The sequence below is a fragment of the Ranitomeya variabilis genome, chromosome 1 (genome assembly GCF_051348905.1).
Source record: "Ranitomeya variabilis isolate aRanVar5 chromosome 1, aRanVar5.hap1, whole genome shotgun sequence".
Lineage (NCBI taxonomy): Eukaryota > Metazoa > Chordata > Amphibia > Anura > Dendrobatidae > Ranitomeya > Ranitomeya variabilis.
Genome location: NC_135232.1, coordinates 1,046,950,746 through 1,046,973,421, shown reverse-complemented (window position 1 = coordinate 1,046,973,421; position 22,676 = coordinate 1,046,950,746). Strand labels below are relative to the sequence as shown.

At 42.1% G+C, this 22,676-nt stretch overlaps 1 protein-coding gene across 4 annotated transcripts in view; it reads left to right on the top strand.

The window, feature by feature from the left end:
* Positions 1-22,676, top strand: part of KIT (KIT proto-oncogene, receptor tyrosine kinase) — a 74,105-nt gene that overhangs the window by 37,238 nt on the left and 14,191 nt on the right. For 2 of the 4 annotated variants that reach the window (XM_077279752.1, XM_077279751.1), the window contains exons 2-13: positions 6,085-6,366; positions 6,512-6,793; positions 10,991-11,124; positions 15,333-15,492; positions 17,152-17,347; positions 17,540-17,655; positions 17,739-17,853; positions 18,687-18,865; positions 19,162-19,265; positions 19,355-19,481; positions 20,871-20,975; positions 21,058-21,168. In XM_077279752.1, the coding sequence (XP_077135867.1) occupies positions 6,085-6,366; positions 6,512-6,793; positions 10,991-11,124; positions 15,333-15,492; positions 17,152-17,347; positions 17,540-17,655; positions 17,739-17,853; positions 18,687-18,865; positions 19,162-19,265; positions 19,355-19,481; positions 20,871-20,975; positions 21,058-21,168 (1,911 nt within the window). Of the gene's footprint in view, positions 1-6,084; positions 6,367-6,511; positions 6,794-10,990; positions 11,125-15,332; positions 15,493-17,151; positions 17,348-17,539; positions 17,656-17,738; positions 17,854-18,686; positions 18,866-19,158; positions 19,266-19,354; positions 19,482-20,870; positions 20,976-21,057; positions 21,169-22,676 lie in introns of all 4 variants that reach the window. The other 2 variants (XM_077279750.1, XM_077279749.1) reach the window with 1 other exon arrangement.

Sequence of the window (22,676 nt, the reverse complement as noted above, 5' to 3'; positions counted from 1 at the left end):
TGTTCTTTTTTAACACATTGTGACAAAATCAATGAGAAACTGATGGAATGTAGATATGTTTCACTAAGGCTATTAGCTTCAGTGATTTGAAACCCGGAATTTTGCTCCAGAATAAAGAGTTGAGAGGGGTTAATCGGCCATTTTAAGGGCTGGGTTTTTGTAGACAAACATAGAGCAGGTGGGAGGTTGTCCACCTTATCTCCTCCTCATGGTGTTGTCTGGGATGTAAATAGCCAGCCCTTTCAGTCATTCAGGGTTCAGTGTGTTTGGAAAGACTTAAGGTACCTTCACATTAAGGCTAGGTTCACATTGCGTTAGGGCAATCCGTTTAGCGCTAGCGCTTGCGGATTGCGCTAACGCAATGTTTTTGTAGGGGCCGCATTTAGGGGTCGCGCTAACGTCCCCGCTCTCGCAGATCCCCGATCTGCGAGAGCGGGGAACGGACCTCGGGCGCGCCGCGGACGCTGCAAGCAGCGTCCGAGGCGCGTCACAGAAGAACGGCACATCACTAGCGCGAGCCGAAAAAGGCACGCGCTAGTGATGCGCTGCTGGCGAAATTAAACATTGCTGTCAATGGGTGCGCTAACGGACCCGTTGCACGGCGTTAATTGCGACATTTTCGCCGTGCAACGCTGTCCGTTAGCGATCACCCATTAACGCAATGTGAACCCAGCCTAAGCGACGCTGCAGCGATATCGACAACGATGCCGATCGCTGCAGCGTCGCTGTGTGGTCGCTGGAGAGCTGTCACACAGACAGCTCTCCAGCGACCAACGATGCCGAGGTCCCCGGGTAACCAGGGTAAACATCGGGTTACTAAGCGCAGGGCCGCGCTTAGTAACCCGATGTTTACCCTGGTTACCAGCGTAAATGTAAAAAAACAAACACTACATACTTACATTTCGGTGTCTGTCGCGTCCCCCGGCGTCCGCTTCCCTGCACTGAATGTGTCAGGGCCGGCAGAGCACCGCTGTGCTTTGTTTTACGGCCGGCACTGACACAGTCAGTGCAGGAAGCTCTGAGCAGCAGCGTGGACGCCGGGGACGTGACAGACATCAGAGGGTGAGTATGTAGTGTTTTTTTTTTTACTTTTACAATGGTAACCAGGGTAAATATCGGGTTACTAAGCGCGGCCCTGGTTACCATTGTAAAACATTGCTGGCATCGTTGCTTTTGCTGTCAAACACGACGATACACGCCGATCTGACGACCAAATAAAGTTCTGAACTTTCAGCAACGACCAGCGATATCACAGCAGGATCCAGATCGCTGCTGCGTGTCAAACACAACGATATCGCTATCCAGGACGCTGCAACGTCACGGATCGCTATCGTTATCGTTGCAAAGTCGTTTAGTGTGAAGGTACCTTTAGGCTACTTTCACACATCCGTCGGTACGGGGCCATCGCAAATCGTCGGCCCAACATACCAACGGACGTGCTAAATGTAGCACAACGTGGGCAGCGGATGCAGTTTTACAACGCATCCGCTGCCCATTGTGAGTTCCGTGGAGGAGGGGGCGGAGTTTCGGCCTCGCATGCGCGGTCGAAAATGGCAGACCCGACGCACAAAAAACGTTACATTGAACATTTTTGTGCATCGCGGCCGCCAAAACACGACGCATCCGTTGCACGACGGATGCGACGTGTGGCCATACGTCGCAATGCGTCGCTAATGCAAGTCTATGGAGAAAAAACGCATCCTGCGGGCAACTTTGCAGGATGCATTTTTTCTCCAAAACAACGCATTGCGACGTATCCCTAAAGACGTGTGAAAGTAGCTTAACTCCCTGATAAATGCTTGTGCTAGTGCTAAACTGAGCCATGTGTTTTTGCTAACTCTAAGCGGGTGGATCCCCGCGACATGTGGATTGTGAGATACCATTTTGTTTTCTTGTTTTGCCCAAAGCGCCGTGTTTATTTTTACTTCACAGTGTTTCCATGTCTACCTCCTTGTACCACCGAGTGAGATGATCTACCACATTAAAAGAAAAAAAATCTTACCTTTCCCCAGTCCCACGACACATGTTGCCCTCTTCTATAACCAACGCAGGAGCCAGCAGCTGACTTTGACTTACCCACCATGGTGCATGCTGTCACTACCATGACTTACCCACCATGGTGCATGCTGTCACCACCATTCGCCGCCTATCACATGCATGCCAACATCAGCTGCCGTCCTTTGATTTGCTGGTGGCAAGTATTGCTGTCCAGGGAGCCGGTGGGAGCTCTGCACTGTAATACGTTGTAGCTGGATGTGTAGCCCTGGACGCACATCCAGCTGAAATAGATGCCAGTTTTGGTGGATCCCCTCCAACTCGGGGCCCTGGTACAGCTACACCGGCGATATGTCCGCCAGTGCGTTTTAGAGGTGTTATCATGAATAGACTGTTTGTTTGGCTCTCCATGAAGGTGTCATGACTGTCACACAGCCGTGACACATGCTGCTGCGGAGCTGAACAGTTGATCAGCCATCACGATCCAGGAATCAGCTTATTCGGTAAGCGCTATAGCTTGCCGAATAAGCAGGGACCCGATCAAATTCGCTCATCTCTAATCATGAATATTGATATGTTGACATTTTACCTTGCTGTATGGTTCCTCAGATCATAGAAACAATTGATCATTAGCTTAGTTTCAGGAGAACTGCAGTTACCTCATTCATTACCTAACATACTAGCAAATTTAGTTACTCAGCTCAACCTGGGACTCCCCTCCATGCTTCATACTAGAGACAGTACCAAAGTTCATTCCAGAACCTTTAGCTTTACTAGTGTATTAAAGATATCTTTTGTATAGAATTCTGTATCTTATTTGACATGTGATTGGTGTATGCATGATTTTATGTAATTCCTAGATGTAAATGTGGGCATTGTGTCGGGATGTGAACCATCTCCAGGGACACATAAAAGTGCAAGGTTGATACATTGCGATTTTAAAAGTTTTCTTAGCTGTCGTTTTGTTCTTCGCACAAGTCAACTTCTGTACTAGCAATTGGCATGTGCCCTACAGGAAAACAGTCATACAGATGCTAGACGGTAGTTTCCTGGTGGTTGAGGGTAAAGTGCTATAAATCTGTCTTCAGCTTCAATTTCTGGGGTGTTGTCCTTAACCCATATCTGATTTTGGATGTGAAAATATTGAAGATAAGTAAACATATAGCAAATTGACTATAAAAATGTCATTTTAGTCAAAGCTGAATTCTGAAAACTAGAACTGAGTGCAATTTCCATTTAAAGAGAATAAGTTAGCAGTAACTATATGTCCTTCATTCATCCTCCTCGATCAGACGTACTATTTCTCTGCTTTGTTGTTTGGATACATTTTCGAGAGGTGGTGACAATCTATATGCCCATTATATCACGACTGGTTATTACTTGGCTAAGTAGGACTTGTGAATTGGAAATTGGACTTAGTATACATTGAAACATGTCTAACTTCAGAAGTTTGGATACCCAGCTGGATTTGCAGTTGAGTAGCCATAAAAAACTAAGTTCTAATCATTATGGAAGCTTGTCATGCTCTTGTCCTGCCTCATAATCGTTGCCTATACCAAATGGCAAATACTACATGTTCTGAGATCTGCACTGCCCGATAGTATAACACTGGGCCGTTTATACAGCACTCGGCCGTGTTATATGGCAGTGTGAGCGAGCCCTTAGGCTGGGTTCACATTACGTTTTTGCAGTCCGTTAGACGGACTACGTTACACCGTGGCATAACGCGGTGTAACGCAGCCCGTTAACGCCGCCAGTAAGCCCTATGTCGGATGCATCGCTAGCGCACCCCCACATTGAGTGACGGACCCTGGGACGCGGGTTGCAGCATTTCCCGGTCCGTCACCGCTAGCGCAGATAGAGCATCTGCTAGCTCTATCTGCGCTAGCGATTTGGCATGTCGGCACTTGCGTTAACGCAGCCCATTTAACGCATGTGTTGAACGGGCTGCTGTTAACGCAATGTGAACCCAGCCTTAAGGGGACATTGCAGATCACCTGATGAATGAGCCAAAAGCTTGCTCTTTGTGTGAAACTATATTTTGACTTACCCCAAAAATATTATTCTCATCATCACATCGTGTGTAAACTGAACCTGCGCTGCCAAGAATAATTGCAGCCTGTGCTCACTGAATGCTCTGTTGCTGATTGGTCAGTGCACATCTAAAGTGTACATAGGCTTTTAAACCATAACTGATCAGCAAATATTTACCGATCGGTTGTAGATTAAAGCCAAAATAGCCAAATGTAACCGCATCCTTACAACTTTATTTTAGCCCAATAACACCACTTAATTCAATCCTAACATGGCAAATTATATTTAGAAGACATACATTCACACTTGTGCATATTCTCTCATCGGAGAATCGGGCCGATTATGATAATTACACTTGGCTCAAACTCTTACAGATCACCTTCGTGTGATCCGATTTTCTCAAATGAGCACAAATGCGGAAAAGACTGAAAACTTAATTTCTCCACCTTATCCATAGCCTCTGTGTGCGTACATTGGACTGCACTTGGATGACATCAGAGTGCAGGTCGATGTTTCACACGCACCCATTTACTTGTATGGGTGTGCACTGTACAAAACAGCAGGAGAAAAAAATTGCTCATCTGCACTGCTCCATAGTATAACATTGGGCTGAGTGCTATCTGATAAAACATGGTATATCATCCGTCTAGTTATACGCTAGTGTGAGTGAGCCCTAAAGAAGCATGACGTTTAATTGACCCTCTACTTTATGTAGGATTAATTTCTCTAGCACATGGGGACTAACTCCACCAGTCATGGCTACTGTCAGCATACCACCAGTAGTCCTCAGGCCCTGGGAATAGTCTGTGTTCAGTATTTTGAGATACAAAGTGCAGTGTTACAACATTACTAAAATTCCTCTCCATTCTTATGTTGCACTAAATGTCCACATGTGCTCATGCCATTTTGTGGAGTCGCTTTGATGGCCAAACATATACTGGCCAAATTGATCCATGTAAAAATACATGTGAATTGATAGTTAACCAGAAGCATTGTGGAATATGAATATTTTTCATTAGGCCGGGGTCACACATGTGAGTTCAATGCGAGAAACTTGCGAGAGTCTCTCGCATCAAGTCCTGGCACTACCGCCAGCACTTGGGACCGGAGCATGCGGCTGCATGTACAGTATTTCTATGCAGCCACATGCTCTGGTCCCAAGTGTTGGCGGCAGTGCCAGAATTGATGCAAGAGACTTACGCAAGTTTCTTGCATTGAACTCGCAAGTGTGACCCCGGCCTTAGTCTGATAATGCTGGATATGCTGGTTATTCTTCAGCAACAGACCCTTTTACTCCCGATAAATGTCAGTTTATGGTCTTGTTACATAAACACTTTAACTACAAGCCTCTCAAAGTTGCCGGAACTTGGTGGAATAGGGTGACTCTCGTATTTTTATGAGGGCCTCCTGACTCTCCCCTGACATTGATTTTAGCTACTCATCTTTGCTCTCCTAAGGCCGGGATCACACTTGCGCTCAGCTGCATAGAAATACATTCAGCCGCACATTCCGGTCCCGTGTGCCGGCAGCAGTACCGGGTACTGAGATGCGAGACTCGTGGGAGTTTCTTGCAAATATGATCCTAGCCTTACAGATACATCCCAGCCAGAGGTGATTGGCAGTAGCTAATTTTTCCTCTCCCCACTAAAAGCATACATGCTCTCCTAGACCTGATGAAACAGGTGTAGTTATTTTACAAATCTACATCGGAATGGTCGTATAATACTTTTTGAATATAGAGCTAAAGTCAATAAAATAATATCAATATCGGGCACCAGTGAATTATACAGCTCTATTGAAATGGATTTTCAAAGTAAGTACACCAGCATAATCAGGTGTGAATATGTGCTGTTTGTATTGTGAAAAAATGCTTTGAAATATTTGCTTAGCACTGGTTACTTTGGATAAATACATGGCACCTTGGCCTTGATAATGACCATTTTTCAGTTTTCTAGCGTGATACTCCAGCTCTGATATAAATGATTCATCATATCATTTTTTATGTATCTACAGTTATGTTCTGCTAAGTTGAATATTTGTTTTTTCGTTTTACAGTATATACATATCCAACATTATCTGTTTCTGGAAAGAGACAACTTGTGAATGCTGGAAGCAAATTCATAGTGTCTTGCAGAGATTCTACCCCAGTAGAATGGTATCATCAAAAGCTGGGGCATTCGAAAGCACGACCTGTTTCCCGTTCACAACTGCAATCATTCAGTGACGGTGTCAACCTCCTAATCTCCCAGGCTGAACGAAGACATGTTGGGAAATATAGCTGCTTCAATAAAGGGATTGCCCCTACAGATAACCAAACCTTCTATCTCTTCGTTAAAGGTAAGTCCGTTATGTTTTGCCCAGTACCGATTTCTTCAAACCTTTAAGAAAAATACTGAAAATAAAATAAATGGAGCTAAAATTGTTGATATTCAAAAAGTCACAGTTGTTTTATTTTTTTTTGTTGTTGTTTTTTTTCATATAGATTCAAGTAATCCATTCTTTGACATACGGGGATATTATGATGTGAAAGAAGGTTCAGATATTTCTGGAATATGTTTTGTCTCTGACTCGGAAGTTTCAGATTATTCTATAAGAAAATGTGACAAATCCTCCTTACCAGAAGGTTTTGTCTATGAAAGTAACATTGAGACTGGCATTACCATAAAAAACGTCCAGCGGAATTTCATTGATTGCTATATGTGTTCTGTGAATCACGCTGGAGTTTTGAAGACCTCACAGACTTTCAGATTGGTGGTGACTCCAGGTGAGTTGGATTGATAGCTGACCTTTTTACTGTCTGTTGATTTTACTTTAAAGGGGTATTCTCAAGTTTTGAAAGTTATTTCCTAATTCTTGGATAAGGTATGACCACCAGATCTCTGAGGGTCTGACATCTGGGACCTCCACTGATGATGGAAACTGGGTTTTTGAATAATGGAACGGAGTGGTCCTTAATGGGACTACTAGAGGTAGCAATAGTTAGAAGTAGCTGTGCACCTGATCGGCCACCACTCCATTCACACTGAAGCCTCAGTTCTCAGGGGGAGTGGGGATCACAGCAGTTGGACCCCCAGCTAATGAAGTGCAATGAAGATTTCATTTTTCACTCCCATTACAACGGCTGTTTGTGACAAGTGTCATAAATGGATTGGCTTTAGTTAGCTGCAGGAATCTGAGCAGTGTTGGGCTGAATTTTCCCAAGCAAAGTCACTTTAAGGGCTCATTTCCACATGCGAGTCACACGTCCGTATCTCGCATGTGGAAACCAAGCCCTGGTGCCGGCACTCAGGAGTGGAGCTGTGCAGCTCCATGTGTTCCTATGCGGCCGCACGCTCCGCTCCTCAGTGCCGGCTCCACAGCTTGGTTTCCACATGCGAGATACGGACGTGTGACTCGCATGTGGAAATGAGCCCTAAGGCCGGGATCACACATACGCGAGATACGGCTGAGTCTCGCAGGTGAAAACCCAGCTCTGGCGCTGGCACTCCAGAGCGGAGCGTGCGGCTCCATGTATTGCTGTGCGGCTGCACGCTCCGCTCCGGAGTGCCGGCGCCAGAGCTGGTTTTTCACCTGCGAGACTCAGCCGTATCTCTGTGAAGTAATGAGAGTAGGAGGTTTCTTAACCCTGAAGCTGTTCTAAGAAGTGATGTAAGACGGGTCACGAGCGGTTTTACAGCACTTTGTGAGTGGAATCCACCTGAAAAAGGCGACGTGTGCACATAACCTTAGCTTGCTGCACTGTAAACACGTTCACATGAATTAAATCGAAATATTCCAAAAATGATCCTGTATCCAGTGGCATAGATAGGCCTAAAATTAGTAATGCTGATAACCTGTATCTGAAGAGCAAGTTTTCTAGCCTGAAAAAAGCCATGTTTCTTGCACTATTCTGTAACTTTTTTTGAGGGCAGGCTTTTTTTTTTTTAAAGATGGGTCATTGCATAAACTTTTTCTATAGAGAGGCCTATGGGAAAATACATTAAAAAGAAAAGGCTAGAGTATACTAAGTTCAGGAAAAAAAAGAAACACACAACATGTAAAAGCCTACAGTCAGTATTTGGTCAGTATTTTACCTCAGTATCTGTAAGCCACAACCAGGAGAGGAACAATCAGAGGAAAAGCATAATAGAAACACGTCACCACTTCTGTATTTATCACCCACTCCTGGTTTTGGCTTAGAAATACTGGTGTAAAATACTGACCAAATCCTGAACGTGTGAACATGGCCTCAAAGGTTTTTTGTTTTTTTTTTGCAAATCTGCAGCATTTTTCAACCGTTCAAATAAATGGTAAAAATCTGCTGCAAATACGTGTGCACATAGCCTTAGGAGAAATTTTGAATCCTAATCTGTGGTGTATAGAAATTGGAATATTTTGTATAGTGGAAAAGAAAATGTTTGTAAATAAAAACCTTTGCTGTGAAAATTGCTGTTAGAAAAAAATCTCACACATGCATTTGCCTTATTAAATTTTTCTTAAAGACAGCGGTAAATTAGGAATTTGCCAATTTTTACATTTTCAGCTATGCTGGAGAACATTAGACCAATTTGTATATCGTGCAAATTTTTCTGCTTCCCATTGCATAAAGAACGATACGACATTTGTATGGTAGCGTTCTGCTAAAAGTCTCTCCCAAGCCGCCTGCAAAATGACTTTTCTTCTAATTCACTGAATGAAGTCATGATGCTGAGCTTCAGCTGGAGCTTCACTGTCTCATCCATTAACACGTGACCCCGGCTACTAATGATCTTCCATTCTTCCCTGGAGTATCGTGCACTCTCCCTCATCATATAATAGGCATATTAAGATAAAGTTCTCTTTCTAGGCTCATATACATCTATGCGAAAAATCAGATTGAAGCCAGTGGTGAAAAAATATGTTTTTACTTATTTCTGTGAATGTCCACATTAAGAGGACATTTAGATTTTGTCACTAGACTGTACCTGCAGTAATGCTATGGTTACATGCAGCGATTTTGCTGTGGTTTTCAGCAGCCAAAACTTGCTCTTTTGGCAGAAACAATGCTGTGTTCACATCGGCCCAGTTTTAGTGTTTTTCACTGGTTTGACACATTTTTGGGGTACGAATTACATGTGTTCTCTGTCTACATTGTTTAGTGGAAACCTGTCACCATGCAAATGCAGTCCAGCCTACAGCCATCATGTAATAAAAGAGAAAAAGATTTAGTATAACTGGTGTTTCATCGCTCGCTCCCACTTGCGATTAAATCGGACGAATGCAATCAGATTAAAAATCGGTTCGTTTCAATTCAATCCTATTGTTCAGGCCTGAATGGCATTTTGTTTTCCTGCTCCGATCTGATTGCGATCGGACAGGAAAAAAAATTTGCAGCATGAAGTGATTGCATGCTGAATTCGGATCGCACTCACCCATATAAGTCTGTGGGTGCGTGTGAAACATCACACTGCACTCTATCACCCGAGGGGAGTGCCATTCCCACCGACTCCGGCAGCAGAGGAGATGGAGAAATTAATTTCTCCATCTCCTCCGCAGCTGGGCTGCGATTTTGTCATGTGTTAGGATCGGAGCACTGACAGTCACTGTAGCGCCGTGTACTGGACCAAAAATCCCTGAAAGAGCAGAGATTTAAATAAGGAAAACACGGGTCACATGTTCAGTATTTGGTCAGTATTTTACCTCAGTATTTGTAAGCCAAAACCAGGAGTGGATGATAAATACAGAAGTGGTGACGTGTTTCTATTATACTTTACCTCAGATTGTTCCTCTCCTGGTTTTGGCTTACAAATACTGAGGTAAAATACTGACCAAATACTGCTAGTGTGAACGTGGCCTTATACTGAAACTTCCCACAAAACAATTTATCGACCTACTCCACTCCCCATGCTCTATAACCTGATGCCTGCAGATTAGCCTGCATTTTCATGGTGACAGATTCCCTGTAAGGGTATGTTTCCACGGTCAGGAAACGCTGCTTGTTTGACGCTGCGCAGAGCTGCAGCGTCAAACAAGCAGCGTCCAGATGTTCCAGCATAGTGGAGGGGATTTTATGAAATCCCGTCTCCACTATGCGTGGAAACCCGCACGCGGCGGCCCTGCGACTCCGGACATGCTGCGCGTCTTTTCAGATCGCAGCATGTCCGTACACCTTGCGGGGACGCAGCGTCCCCGCAAGGCATATCACAGGGCGCTATGGGAGAGAGCGATCATCCCGGATGTGAAGAGTTAACACATCCGGCATGATCGCGTCCCAGAAAGGGGGCGGGGCTTAGTGCCGAGCGGCTTCGCCGCTGCGGCGATACCGCCGGCCATCCTGACAGTGGAAACATACCCTGAGGGTATGTGTCCACGTTCAGTTTTGCTTCAGGCTTTGGTCAGGATTTTATGCAAGTAAAATCCTGACCAAAACTGCACCTGAGGTCACTGGCAGGTCACCTGCGGTGTTCCTGCGTGTTCTGCTCATTGTAGCAACATGCTGCGTTTTGAAAAAACGCACCGCATGTGCGTTTTCGCGGCAAAAACGCATGCGTTTTTTAACGCATAGTGGAGTCGGGATTTCATGAAATCCCCTCCACTATGCTGTAACATCTGGACGCTGCGTTTTTGACGCTGCGGAAAAACGCAGCGTCAAAAACGCAGCGTTTCCTGAACGTGGACACATACCCTAATAGTAGTTTTTTTATTCACCACAAACGCTTTAAAAAAGCAGCGAAAAGCACAGCAAACAAGATGTTTTGGGGTTTTATTGTATTGTTTTTTCATGTTTTCATTGCTTTTTATGGATGTAAAAGCGCTAAAAGAATTGACATGCTGCATATTTCAAAACCTCATAGCTTTTGCTGGTATTATAAACAGCAGTTTTCAATTTGCAGAAAAAACACAACATGTGAATAAAGCCTAATGTTTACTTAAGAGGTGTATTTACATGATGGCCGAATTGAGCATTCACTTGTAGTAATTTTGTTTTTTTTTATTTCTTAAGTTCAAAAACTATTACCATTGCTTTCCCTAACAAAATCCAGGCTGGTTGTGAAAGCAGGGGAACCGTTTGAGGTGACCTGTGTGGTGAAGGATGTTAACATTGTGGAGGTCAACTGGATAGATGCACCGACCATGGTAAGCAAAGACTTCGTTTCCTAATGTCTAGAGGCGCATCATATGAGAACCCAACGTGACATTTCCCACAAGATATCAATCACTTTATTTTTCAACAACGTCCCTCGCTGTATCTGCAAAATGAAAACACGTCTCTGAATAATGGCTGCAAACATTGCTGAATTATTAAAGCGTGGTTGTGCCGCTTACGTATTAATTTGCTGTTTTGGCCACATAAAAGCTTTTGTGATTTCAAAGGCTCCTTTAATGAAGGGAAGGATTGCTCGGTGATGACAGCTGGTCGGTGTCTTGAATTCTCAGTGCACTATAATCAGAGGTCTGTAGATCTAGTGGCAGGCGCCCTGGAGTGTATTTCTGAAACGTCCGCTTAGAGCCAGCCAATCTCAGCAAATATATCAGTGCGAAATAGAAAAATGTGGGATTGTCCGCAAATGAATATTTGTACACATTTCACAAAGCTGCACGACTTTACTGGAAGAAAGTAGGATAGTCTTCTGCTCTACCCTACATGACCTTTCAACGCTGATGAGAAGAAAACTGCCTTTACAGATTTTATCACTCAAGTTTTTACATTTTTTATATGTAGCATTGCAAATTATAATGCCACCCAGCTATTCCTGTAGACTTCACTCTCATTTTTCAATGGGGAAAAAATGAACACTCTGCTGTCAGATACCTCTAGTTGTGACTTATCTACTTTCGGCACAAATAGTCGAAATCCAAAGTGGTTGGGGTTGGAGTTCCTCATGAAAAGTCTATCTAACTAAAATTGGCAAATTTTGACAAATTTTATCAACAGTACGGATAGATCTCCTTGACTTGTAAATGTAAAGAAGCTTGGATGAACAGATCACTTTATATTTGTCAAGTTATCTTTAGCTTTATGGCAATTTTTAGAATTTAGATAGTGTAATGCCATTACAGATCTGAATCCGGCTCTAGAGCTGAATTGTTTGAGTAGATACTAAACAACTGCGGTGGTAATAAGCATGCCCCTTGTTATGTTCTACAATGATTAATGTGTCCATGAGATTGTGGGCTGAACATCCAAGTTATGACTAGTCAGCTGATGGGCTGAATGTCCATGTAGCAGCCATCGAGACCCTGACCAGCAGAGAGAATCAATATATGGTAGACGCAGATGACCTAGCTAGGTAAGTAGACATCCAGCCAGCAGCTCCTTGCCTCAGGGTCTGTGAAGAGCTGAAATGGGTTGTCAAGGTGTCATGGCCACTCTGAAACATCTTCATTGTATTTATCTACCTTGCTTCAGACCTTTCTATTGCTGTTTAGCCCAGGGCATTCCAAGAAAAGCAAGTGAACGTCTCTTCTATGTACATGTTGCTATGGACATCTCTGTTTACAGCTTTGTGGTAGCCATGCTCATGACACGTTGTCCTATTGAATATTCTGTGCGATCTTCATTCCATTGTCCTGGCGGTCTATCACTCCTCACCTACCCAGGGGTCATCAAGGCATTGTGAGCAGATACAGAGGGAGGTTCACAGCTCGGGTTACTGACAGCTGTCTAATAATAAAAACAATTTATAACAACCCACACTTACTTATGCCTGACATCAAAAAGAATTACAATATCTGCCCGAAAACGAAAATTCTAGATCCATAGATATAATATTACACCACATTTTTTCAAGATCCTTTCAACTTACATTGCTATTTAAACATCTCTCACTGAAATATTTCTGTGTAGTTAGGCATATTTGCTTTTTGAGAAACTAGGAAAGCTGGGTGATTCATCATTGTTCCTGTGCTTTTTTTCTTGAATACAGTAAGGCTGGGGCCATGTGGCGACTTTGGCTGTGACGTGGTATAATGCAGGTGAATGGGATCACCTTGCGACCAATAGGATGCTGTGCTAAGGAAGTCGCAAAAAGTCAGAATTGGTTTAGAATTTATGACTTGCTTGTTATGGATGCCATACCGTAAGTGATCCCATTCACCTCCATAATTGCGATACTAGCAACACAGAGCGATCTTATTCATCATTTCATTTGTGCCTTTTTTTTTCAATTTGGCATATGAGCCGATTGATAATGGCATTTTGTAGGGCAGTCTTAAGGAAGAGTCCTCTGAATTAAGATTCTCTACATTCAGGAAAAGGAATTCACTTTTCAGCAAAAATTTATATGGTATAAATTTAAAATGAATTTGCTCCGTGGTGCTAGGCCACACTCCTCCCGCTATGCACCGCCCATTTATCAAAAAGTTAGCGGAGCTGACCTAAACACATCAAAAGTTGTAAAAAAAATTTGTGTGAAAATTTGTTGCACAAAAATGTTGTGATGTTTGTAACAGTTTTATGACAATTTTCTTTTCGCAAACTGTTTAACAGTTTGGGGTCTTATGGGTGTGATATATGTATCCAGATGTTTTAGCCTAATTCGTCACTTGGAACTTTTTAAAAATGTTGTAAAATTGTAGAGCAATTCTTGTGCAGTATCCTAGTGGAGTATGAAATCTGGGAATTGTTTTTTTCTTCTTTGCGGTTGAAGACTTAAAGGGAACCTGTCAAATCCCCATACCCTCCAACCCAGCAGCAATCACCCATGTAGGACTAAATTCTCTAACTAGTCCTGTAAAACATTGCACGCCATTTTGCTGAATTTGGCACAAAATCTGTAAGCAACAAAAAAAGAGGCAAGATTAATAAAAAAAGAAATGTGAATGATGAATCGGGGGTAGTGATGAGCGAATGTGCTCGGATAAGGTCTTCGGCGTGCTCAAAAAGTATGTTCGAGTCCCAGCAGCTGCATGACTCGCGACTGTTAGGGTATGTGCACACATTGCAGATTTGACGCTGCGGATCCGCAGCAGTTTTCCATGCGTTGTACAGTACCATGTAAACGTATGGAAAACAAAATCCGCAGTTCACATGTTGCGGAAAATACCGCGCGGAAACGCTGCGGTTTATTTTTCGCAGTATGTCAACTCTTTGTGCGGATTCCACAGCGTTTTACACCTGCTCCTCAATAGGAATCCGCAGGTATAAAAACGCAGGTGAAAACAAAACCGCACAAAAAACGCGGTAAATCCACAGGTAATCCGCAGGTAAAACACACAGTTTTTAACTGCGGATTTTTCAGATTCTGTGTGGAAAAATCCGCACACGAATCTGCAACGTGTGCACATACCCTTAGACAGCCACAACATATAAAGGGATTGACTAACAAACAGGGAATCCCTGCTTGTGTTGCAGCTGTCTAACAGCCACGAGACATGCAGCCACGGGGACTCGAACATATTTTTCAAGCATGACAAAGACACTCGGATAGCACACGAGCATGCTCTGATAACACCTTATCCTCGCACGTTCTCTCATCACTAGTCAGGGGTATAAATGTTAAGTCGAAAACCACCTGAAAAAGACGTCATACTTAACATTTACAACTTAGACACCTCAAAATGCAGGGTTTTTTTGTTTTTTACATTTTTATTCTAAACATACTAAACATAAAAGATAAGATTGCTAAGACATCCTGTAGTATAAACACAGGTGACTGAATTTATTTTTCAAGCAGAGGTTGAACTATACGGGAAGCAGTCTCCGAGTTTGTGATGTCAATGTATTGTTTGGTTGGAAGTTCAGTGTAAACATGACGGTTGTGTGAAAATAAGTACTCTGCCATCCTTTGCAAGTAGCTAAAAGAAAGATATAAATTCGTTATGGTGTATATTCAGAAAATGTAATACATATGGACATCACAATGGCTCATTTTTCACACAATCTTCATCTTCCTCACCAATCATTTGCATTTTTTCATTCGACATCTTATAAAAAAAATAATGAAGCTGTGTTTGTGGAATCTTGAAGCCCCCCTCTTCCTTCCTTCCTCTCCTTTCGTAGTCCTCGCTCCTCATCCACCATTTCCTATCTGTCATTTCATTATATTTCTTTTGTCTGCACGTAGAGATTCAGCCGGCCGCTATTCTGTCATTAGCATATTTTAATGAAGCGGGAAAGGTGATTTTCCAATCGGGGACATCACAATCTTGTACTGTCCCGGTACTCAGGATTTCTATTGTTAATATCCATTTAACTGTCATTACAATAAAATATAGTTTTTCTAGACGGTATGACAGGTGGTTACCGTAATTTGGATTCTTTAGGCACTTATTAATATGACTTAAGGAATGGAAATAAGGGCAAATCTGGCTAATATGTCATTAATTTAATAATTTCTTTACAGAAGTCGACTTTAAATAGCAAGTACCTATCCGAAACTGTATTTCAGAGGAACAACACTCTGAGCAGTCGTTCTGTTCAACTTAATGAGTCTGGAATATACACCTGTCAAGCCAAGAACAATGTTGGAGTTGTCAATGCCACGTTCACATTAGATGTTGTTGGTAAGTCTCTACACGCCTTCACAGCTAAATATAGAGTTCATGAGATTTCCATTTAAATGGATTTTCTAGGCAGAGCATACATTACTGCAGTTTGATGAGTCTTGACGGTGTGCAATATGCACGCTATTAGGATTCCCCTGTGGCGGTCACTTGCCAACTAGCTTTTCTTTCTGCTGCTCACAGTATTTTTTTGAGCGGCAGATGAGAAGCTAGTTGGCACATGACTGCAACTGTGCAAAAAGCATTCTGGCTGCCGGTCACATGATGACCACTGGAGCTGGCAATAGAGAGGAATCCTAATAAGGTGTGTGGCGCTAGCTAGTAATTACTCATGGATTCACCATGAGGCAAGATAGTCAGGAGGTCCGGGGTCAGTACCAAGAAGGCTCATAATTAACAGAAGGGTGAGACAAAAGCATAGTCAGGTCACAGTCCGAGGTCAGAGAATCAAGAAGGTAGCGAATCAAGACAAAGGGGTAAGTCATATGGATGGTCAAAAATGTAAATCCTAGGTCAGCAGCGGAGATCAGAATAAAACTCAGAGGACAGAGCAAACACACCACTTGAGCAAATCTACAATTGGCAAAAGTCTGACAATAGAGTGCTAAATACCCCTCTAATCACCCAGAACAGATGACACGTGAAGGAGATCCACAGACCCAGCCAGGCAGGACGGCTGATCCGTCCATCAATCCTAAACCTCTACCTCAGATTGGGCGGTCACTTAGAATCCTGACAGCTCAACAAGACCTAGATCTCATAGTATTGTAGAGCTGTCAGTCACAGCGTCCATAGGACAGCGTTAGTGGTGGAATCGTGACAGTGTGCATGTTGTTCACTGTCAAGATTTGTCAGTCTATAGTCTCATTAGAGTTCAGCCTGCAAAACCCTTTTAAACATATTGTTATGGACTTAGGTCTTTTTTTAAACTTACAGTATATAACTATATAAGAAGTACTGAATAAACAACACAGGAGGTTTGACAGCTAATTAAGCTGGTCTCCGCAGGCTGCTCAGTGCCAATGCAGCTCTCAGACATTTGAGACAAGCTGGTTGCTATAGATGACAATTGACACCTAAACTTTCAATTAGGTTGTAAAATCTTTGGTTTAAAGGGGTTTTCCACTTGTAAAAAAAAAAGCAATTTACTAAAATTTTCTTAAATTAATACATTTTGCAATTTATTAATGATTCATGTGCCAAAAGTGGCCATTCTCCGACATAATCTTGGGTCCTGGCATGTCATTTTACAGTTTGTGCCTGAGAGTAGAGCATTGCCTGTGTCGAGGACATCATCATCATCAATGCTGTTTGTTAAGGGGGTTCAGTGACTGAGTTCTCATTTCAATAGCTAAGCCAGCCCCCTCTGTGTATACATAGGCATATTCAATTTCTTTATATCTGTATTTGTCAGCTGAAATCTAAATGTTGCTTTGAGCAGTACATAGTAAAGCAGCAACTATTTACAGTGTTCTTTCCATTCACATCTCTTATAACCATCCCAGTAGTTTTTACTTTGTTCTCAATTTTATCCACATTTATTCCATTTATTTCACATTTTTTCCCATTAAATGTGTAAGCTGTGAGAAGATACCTGTGTTCTCCTGCCATATATATTTTTATTATTATTATTATTATTATATTTGTATTTTATTTCAGAAACTGGATACATCAGTCTGACTGTGATGGACAACACCACACTTGATGTGTCTATTAATGCCGGGGAGAACATTGTGCTGGAGGTCTACATTGATGCATATCCCCGACCAGATGAAGAGTTATGGACCTTTATGAATGAGACTGTTCTCAATACCTCTGACCATTTTGTACAGCCAAGAGATGAAGGCAACAATAGGTACGTCAGTCATATATTCATAATTATATGAGGTCATTCAGCAAATACAGGAACGTTCCCGAAAAGAACAATTTTTGACCCTGTTCATATGGAAAATGTAGATGTTAGAATTAATCTAAAATATGCTTATACTTACAAATCTATATGTATATGTATCCCCCTTCATTGAATTTGCTATTCTACTCCTGATAGGTATGCTAGTGAGCTACATCTGATCCGTCTTAAAGGGAATGAGAAGGGAATCTATACATTTTATGCCTCGAATTCTGATGCCAACTCATCCGTCAGCTTCAACGTATCGGTGAAGAGTAAGTGCAAACTTTTACCTGGGTTACAATGTGGAGAATTTCAGAAGTATTTATACTAATGGGCTTCTTTTGTATTTCTGCAGCCAAACCAGAAATCCTATTTATTGATCAGCTTAGTCATGACATGCTCCAGTGCGTGGCCGCGGGATACCCTGTGCCGTCTATTGACTGGTTATTCTGTTCAGGATTCGAATCCAGGTATCAGCGCTACACATGGCTCATTAGTAATCAATATTTGTATGTTTTTACTGTCCTTTTAGTTTCAGGCTAGGGTCACACAAGCCTATATTCGAGAGAATCTGGTCGATTTATCAAACTCTGATCAGAGTGTGATCTGATTATCTTGGATGAGGAGAAGATGGAGAAAAAAAATGTTTCCATCTTCTCCATTGTATCAGTCTGTGGAGATCGGACTTCACTTAGATGTTATCCGAGTGCAGTCCCATGTCTTCCATGCCCTCATTGACATGCATGGCTGAGTGCAATCTGAATATCGGATCAAAGTTGGGCATGCAACGATTGATTTTTTTTTTCCCCTGGATCATCTCTGTCTGAGGAAAAAAAATCGGACATGTGCACAGCCCCATAGAATAACATTGGTCCGAGCGCTATCCAATGTTTGTCAGATTGCACTCGGACCGAAAGTAAGGGCATCTACACTAGTCCTCCTTTGATATCTCAACCCAATTTTGAAGCAGGAACACCAATTTTTTTAAATCTTAGACATAGACTGATGTCCTGAGTGCTGACTGTAGATAGCCAGACCTCGCTGCTGACTTACGTTCCTGTGCATTGCTGACATAGGTGCTATTTAAGTACTGCTCTGAGACATTAGCACAATTACTTACAGGTCATCCAACTCTATGGGAGTGACACTGTACTCTACTCTGCAAGTGTCTCGTGTATCAACACAAGTGACTTCATTTTTGTACTTCTATTATTGATGTCTGTAGCTTTATCTGAAGTTTCCATTTGCATTTCACACCGAGTCTCCCTAAAGAAACATATGTGACCCGACTTTGTTATTGCAGGTGTGCAGAAATTATGCCAATTGATACAAAACAGAGCATGGAAAACTCCTCTCTTGGGCGCACAGTTGTAGAAAGCATCATTGATGTGAGCTCTATTAAGGAAAGGAACGGCACCGTGCAGTGCTTCGCATACAATGGGGTGGAGAGGATTATGTCTGTTTTCAGTTTTGCCGTTAGAGGTAAATTTAATTGTTCATTTTGTTGTTCTAAGCCAACTTTAAGGAATTAAGTAGAACCTCATAAAATGGCTGACACATTTCACAAATGTACAGACATGGTATATATATACCGCTTGTATACTTTAGTCACACAGTGGCCTCAGACTGCTGACCGACCTAACAAACAGTGGTCGTTTCACGAGCAGATCCTCCTGTTTGTTCTCTCTGTTTTGCCGAAATTAGTCCATCTATAGAATAAACACTGATATGTTTTACTTTGCCTTCCTCTTGTAAGAAAACATTTCTGTCTCCAGCAGAAAGGAACTCCCACAAACTCTTTACGCCCTTGCTAATCGGATTCATAGTAGCTGCCGCTGTGTTGTGTGTCGCCATGTCAGTCCTCATGTACAAATACTTGCAGGTACGGCAGACGCTTACGTTGTGCTCCTTCCAGTGTTTTACGTGGGTTTGTTTTCCTTTTACTTAGTTTATGCTCTTTACTTAATACAGAAACCAAAGTATGAAATTCAGTGGAAGGTAGTAGAAGAAATCAATGGAAATAATTATGTGTATATTGATCCAACCCAACTTCCTTATGATAACAAGTGGGAGTTCCCTAGAGACCGGCTGTGTTTTGGTTTGTATATTGTGTTATTTCACTACTATATTGTACAATTCTTTCTCGCATTTTAGTATACTCAACGTGACAACAACGTACATTTCTCTGCTGATAATGCACTTTGCTGATTTTATCGTGCTGTGCAACATCTGAGACTTAGAGCGGTTTTCCCACAAACAAAAGTACATTTTATTCACTAGATCTTGGGATAAAAATAATTTCCACAATTGGATGTGTTAACAAAAATCTTCCTGTGCTGAGATAATCTTATAAATGTGCCCCTGCTGTGTACTGTGTAATGGCTGTGTCTGACTGTACAAGAACATGGTCTGATCATACCACAGCTCCTGGGCAGGGGAGAAAGCAAAAGAGTATACATCTGCAATACCAAGATAGGTTATTACACTTGGGGCTATTTAGTTTGGAAAAACGAAGACTAAGGGGTGATCTTATGTTAATGTATAAATATACGAGGGGACAGTACAAAGACCTTTCTGATGATCTTTTTAATCATAGACCGGTGACAGGGACAAGGGGGCATCCTCTACGTCTGGAGGAAAGAAGGTTTAAGCATAATAACAGACGCGGGTTCTTTACTGTAAGAGCAGTGAGACTATGGAACTCTCTGCCGTATGATGTTGTAATGAGTGATTCATTACTTAAATTTAAGAGGGGACTGGATACCTTTCTGGAAAAGTATAACGTTACAGGGTATATACACTAGATTCCTTGATAGGGCGTTGATCAAGGGAACTAGTCTGACTGCCGTATGTGGAGTTGGGAAGGAATTTTTTTCCCCAAGGTGGAGCTTACTCTTTGCCACATGTTTTTTTTTTTGCCTTCCTCTGGATCAACATGTTAGGGCATGTTAGGTTAGGCTGTGGGTTGAACTAGATGGACTTAAAGTCTTTATTCAACCTTAATAACTATGTAACTATGTAACTATGATAATGAGACTTCTGAAAAGCCTTCTATAAAGACCAGGAAATATGAGTCTAAAATGGCTTCAGTGGCTGATATGAAACTTGCAGGATTTCTAATGTGTGTTTTTGTCAAAAACGTTAAAAATTACATTTAATGCAAAACCTGATTTAAGCAATAGGTCATTTTCTGTTGTTACTACCTTTTATATGAACCCGACAGAGCAAAATTCATGTCTTGTTCTGTTTGACTTACTTCTAGGGGAAAATAGACGGGTAATAACCCATCCCACCAGGTTCCATTGAGGGGGACACATTGGCTTTGGCTACAGCTCTTATTATGGCGCTCTGCAGACTCGTTAATATCCCTGTTATTCAGTCCCATGTTAATAACAATCTGTGTTTTATCATACCCTAAACTACTGTATTTAATAATCTATTCTGAATTTTTTTAACATTCAATCAATTATCTTTCATTTCCTAATAGGTAAGATTTTGGGTGCTGGTGCCTTTGGTAAAGTGGTTGAAGCCACGGCATATGGCTTATTTAAGGAAGATAATGCACTCACAGTTGCAGTTAAAATGCTGAAACGTAAGTATTATTCTTACTTAGGTTTAATTTCCAAGAATTATTAACACTGTGTGTACCTGACATGAAATTTCTTAATTTTCAGCAAGTGCCCATGCTACGGAGAGGGAAGCCCTTATGTCTGAGCTGAAGGTCTTGAGCTATCTTGGCCATCACAAAAACATTGTAAATCTGCTGGGAGCCTGCACTGTGGGAGGTAACTAAATGCCTGGTTTTGGAAGTTAGTATCTAGCACTGAGACTATATGTAACAAATTCTAGAATGCTCATGAATTGGAGCGAATTGTGCCACCCTCTTCCAGAGTTGGAAGGGACCTCCAGGGTCATTTTGTCCAAACCCTGCTCAATGCAGGAGTCACTAAACATCTCAGACAGATGTCTGTCCAGCCTCTGTTTGAAGACTTCCATTGAAAGAGAACTCACCACCTCTTGTGGCAGCCTGTTCCACTCATTGATCACCCTCACAGTCCAGAAGGATTGTGGGGCATAATGCCTTTCCTTGTTGTACCAAATAACGAGGTTTAATCTGAGTCGTGTCACTGCTGCCATATGACTTAAGGAGAGATAATCCACCACATATATTTATTAAGTAACATTCCCAATACCCATTGATGTTCTTTGAAGTTCAGAAGATTTGCTTTCATATTTTACAATTAAGCACAATGTCAGCACGGCGAAGTAGCCTTCAGTTTCATCGCTTAGCTTCCTGTATGATGAAATTGGTTGTATCATTTATGCTTTTTTTTACATGTGCAATAAACATAGCCCCTAACATGGTAGCAACTGAGGAAGTTGGAGTCACAAACAATACGTCTTCTGCTGTTTGTGACATAGGTTGTATGGACTAATTCCTCGTACAGGATTACAGCGGGATATTATAAATTATTCTGTTGTATTTTGCATAATTTTATGTGTTGTTGTGTACTGACTCAGCGTGCTTATAATACAACGGCCACCTGGTTGCCTAAGGGGTTAATGATAATCGCTTAATTGTGAGTTCAGCTTAAGTCTCGATGTGTGACTAAGCCTTTATGGAGCCAGCGACAACTGAAAAGCTGTTCATATGGACTTGTGCCGTCGTAGGTTGAGCATAGTAAATGCATCATCAATCATCCTTCATCAGACAGAAACACATCATCTATTCAGTGGAGTTCAGGCAGCAATACACTTTAATTTGCCATCTCTACCTGGCAGATTATGTGCTGAGCAAATGTGCATGGGCACAAAGGAAACTCTCCAACATCTCACTCTTTCTATAGGGAGGGAGCTCATTACGAGACAAGAAAGCAAGTTTTCATAAGTACAACTTGCTACAATGTGTGTGAAAATTGATTTGATTCTGCCCCAAAATATTAACTATTCTGAACATTTTATTTTAAATGTGTTTTCTATTGTCAGAAAACGCCTGTCCCCAGGCACAATTTGTTTTAAAGAAACAAACTGCACATTACTCACCCTCCCCAGGTCCAGTGTTAAGTCTCTGCCGCTGCTCCCGATCCCGGTGCTTGTTATTGTCTACAGGGCAGCCAACCACTAAGCTCACCAACTCGTGTGATGAGCTCTCTGCCTGGAGCACTTTTGACAGTAACTGACTTCAGGAGTAGAAGCGTAAACTTAGTGCTGGACACGGGGAGGGTGAGTAAAGTTTAAAAAAAAAAAAAAAACAAACAAAACAATTTGCACATGGGGAAAGGGTTCTTTAATT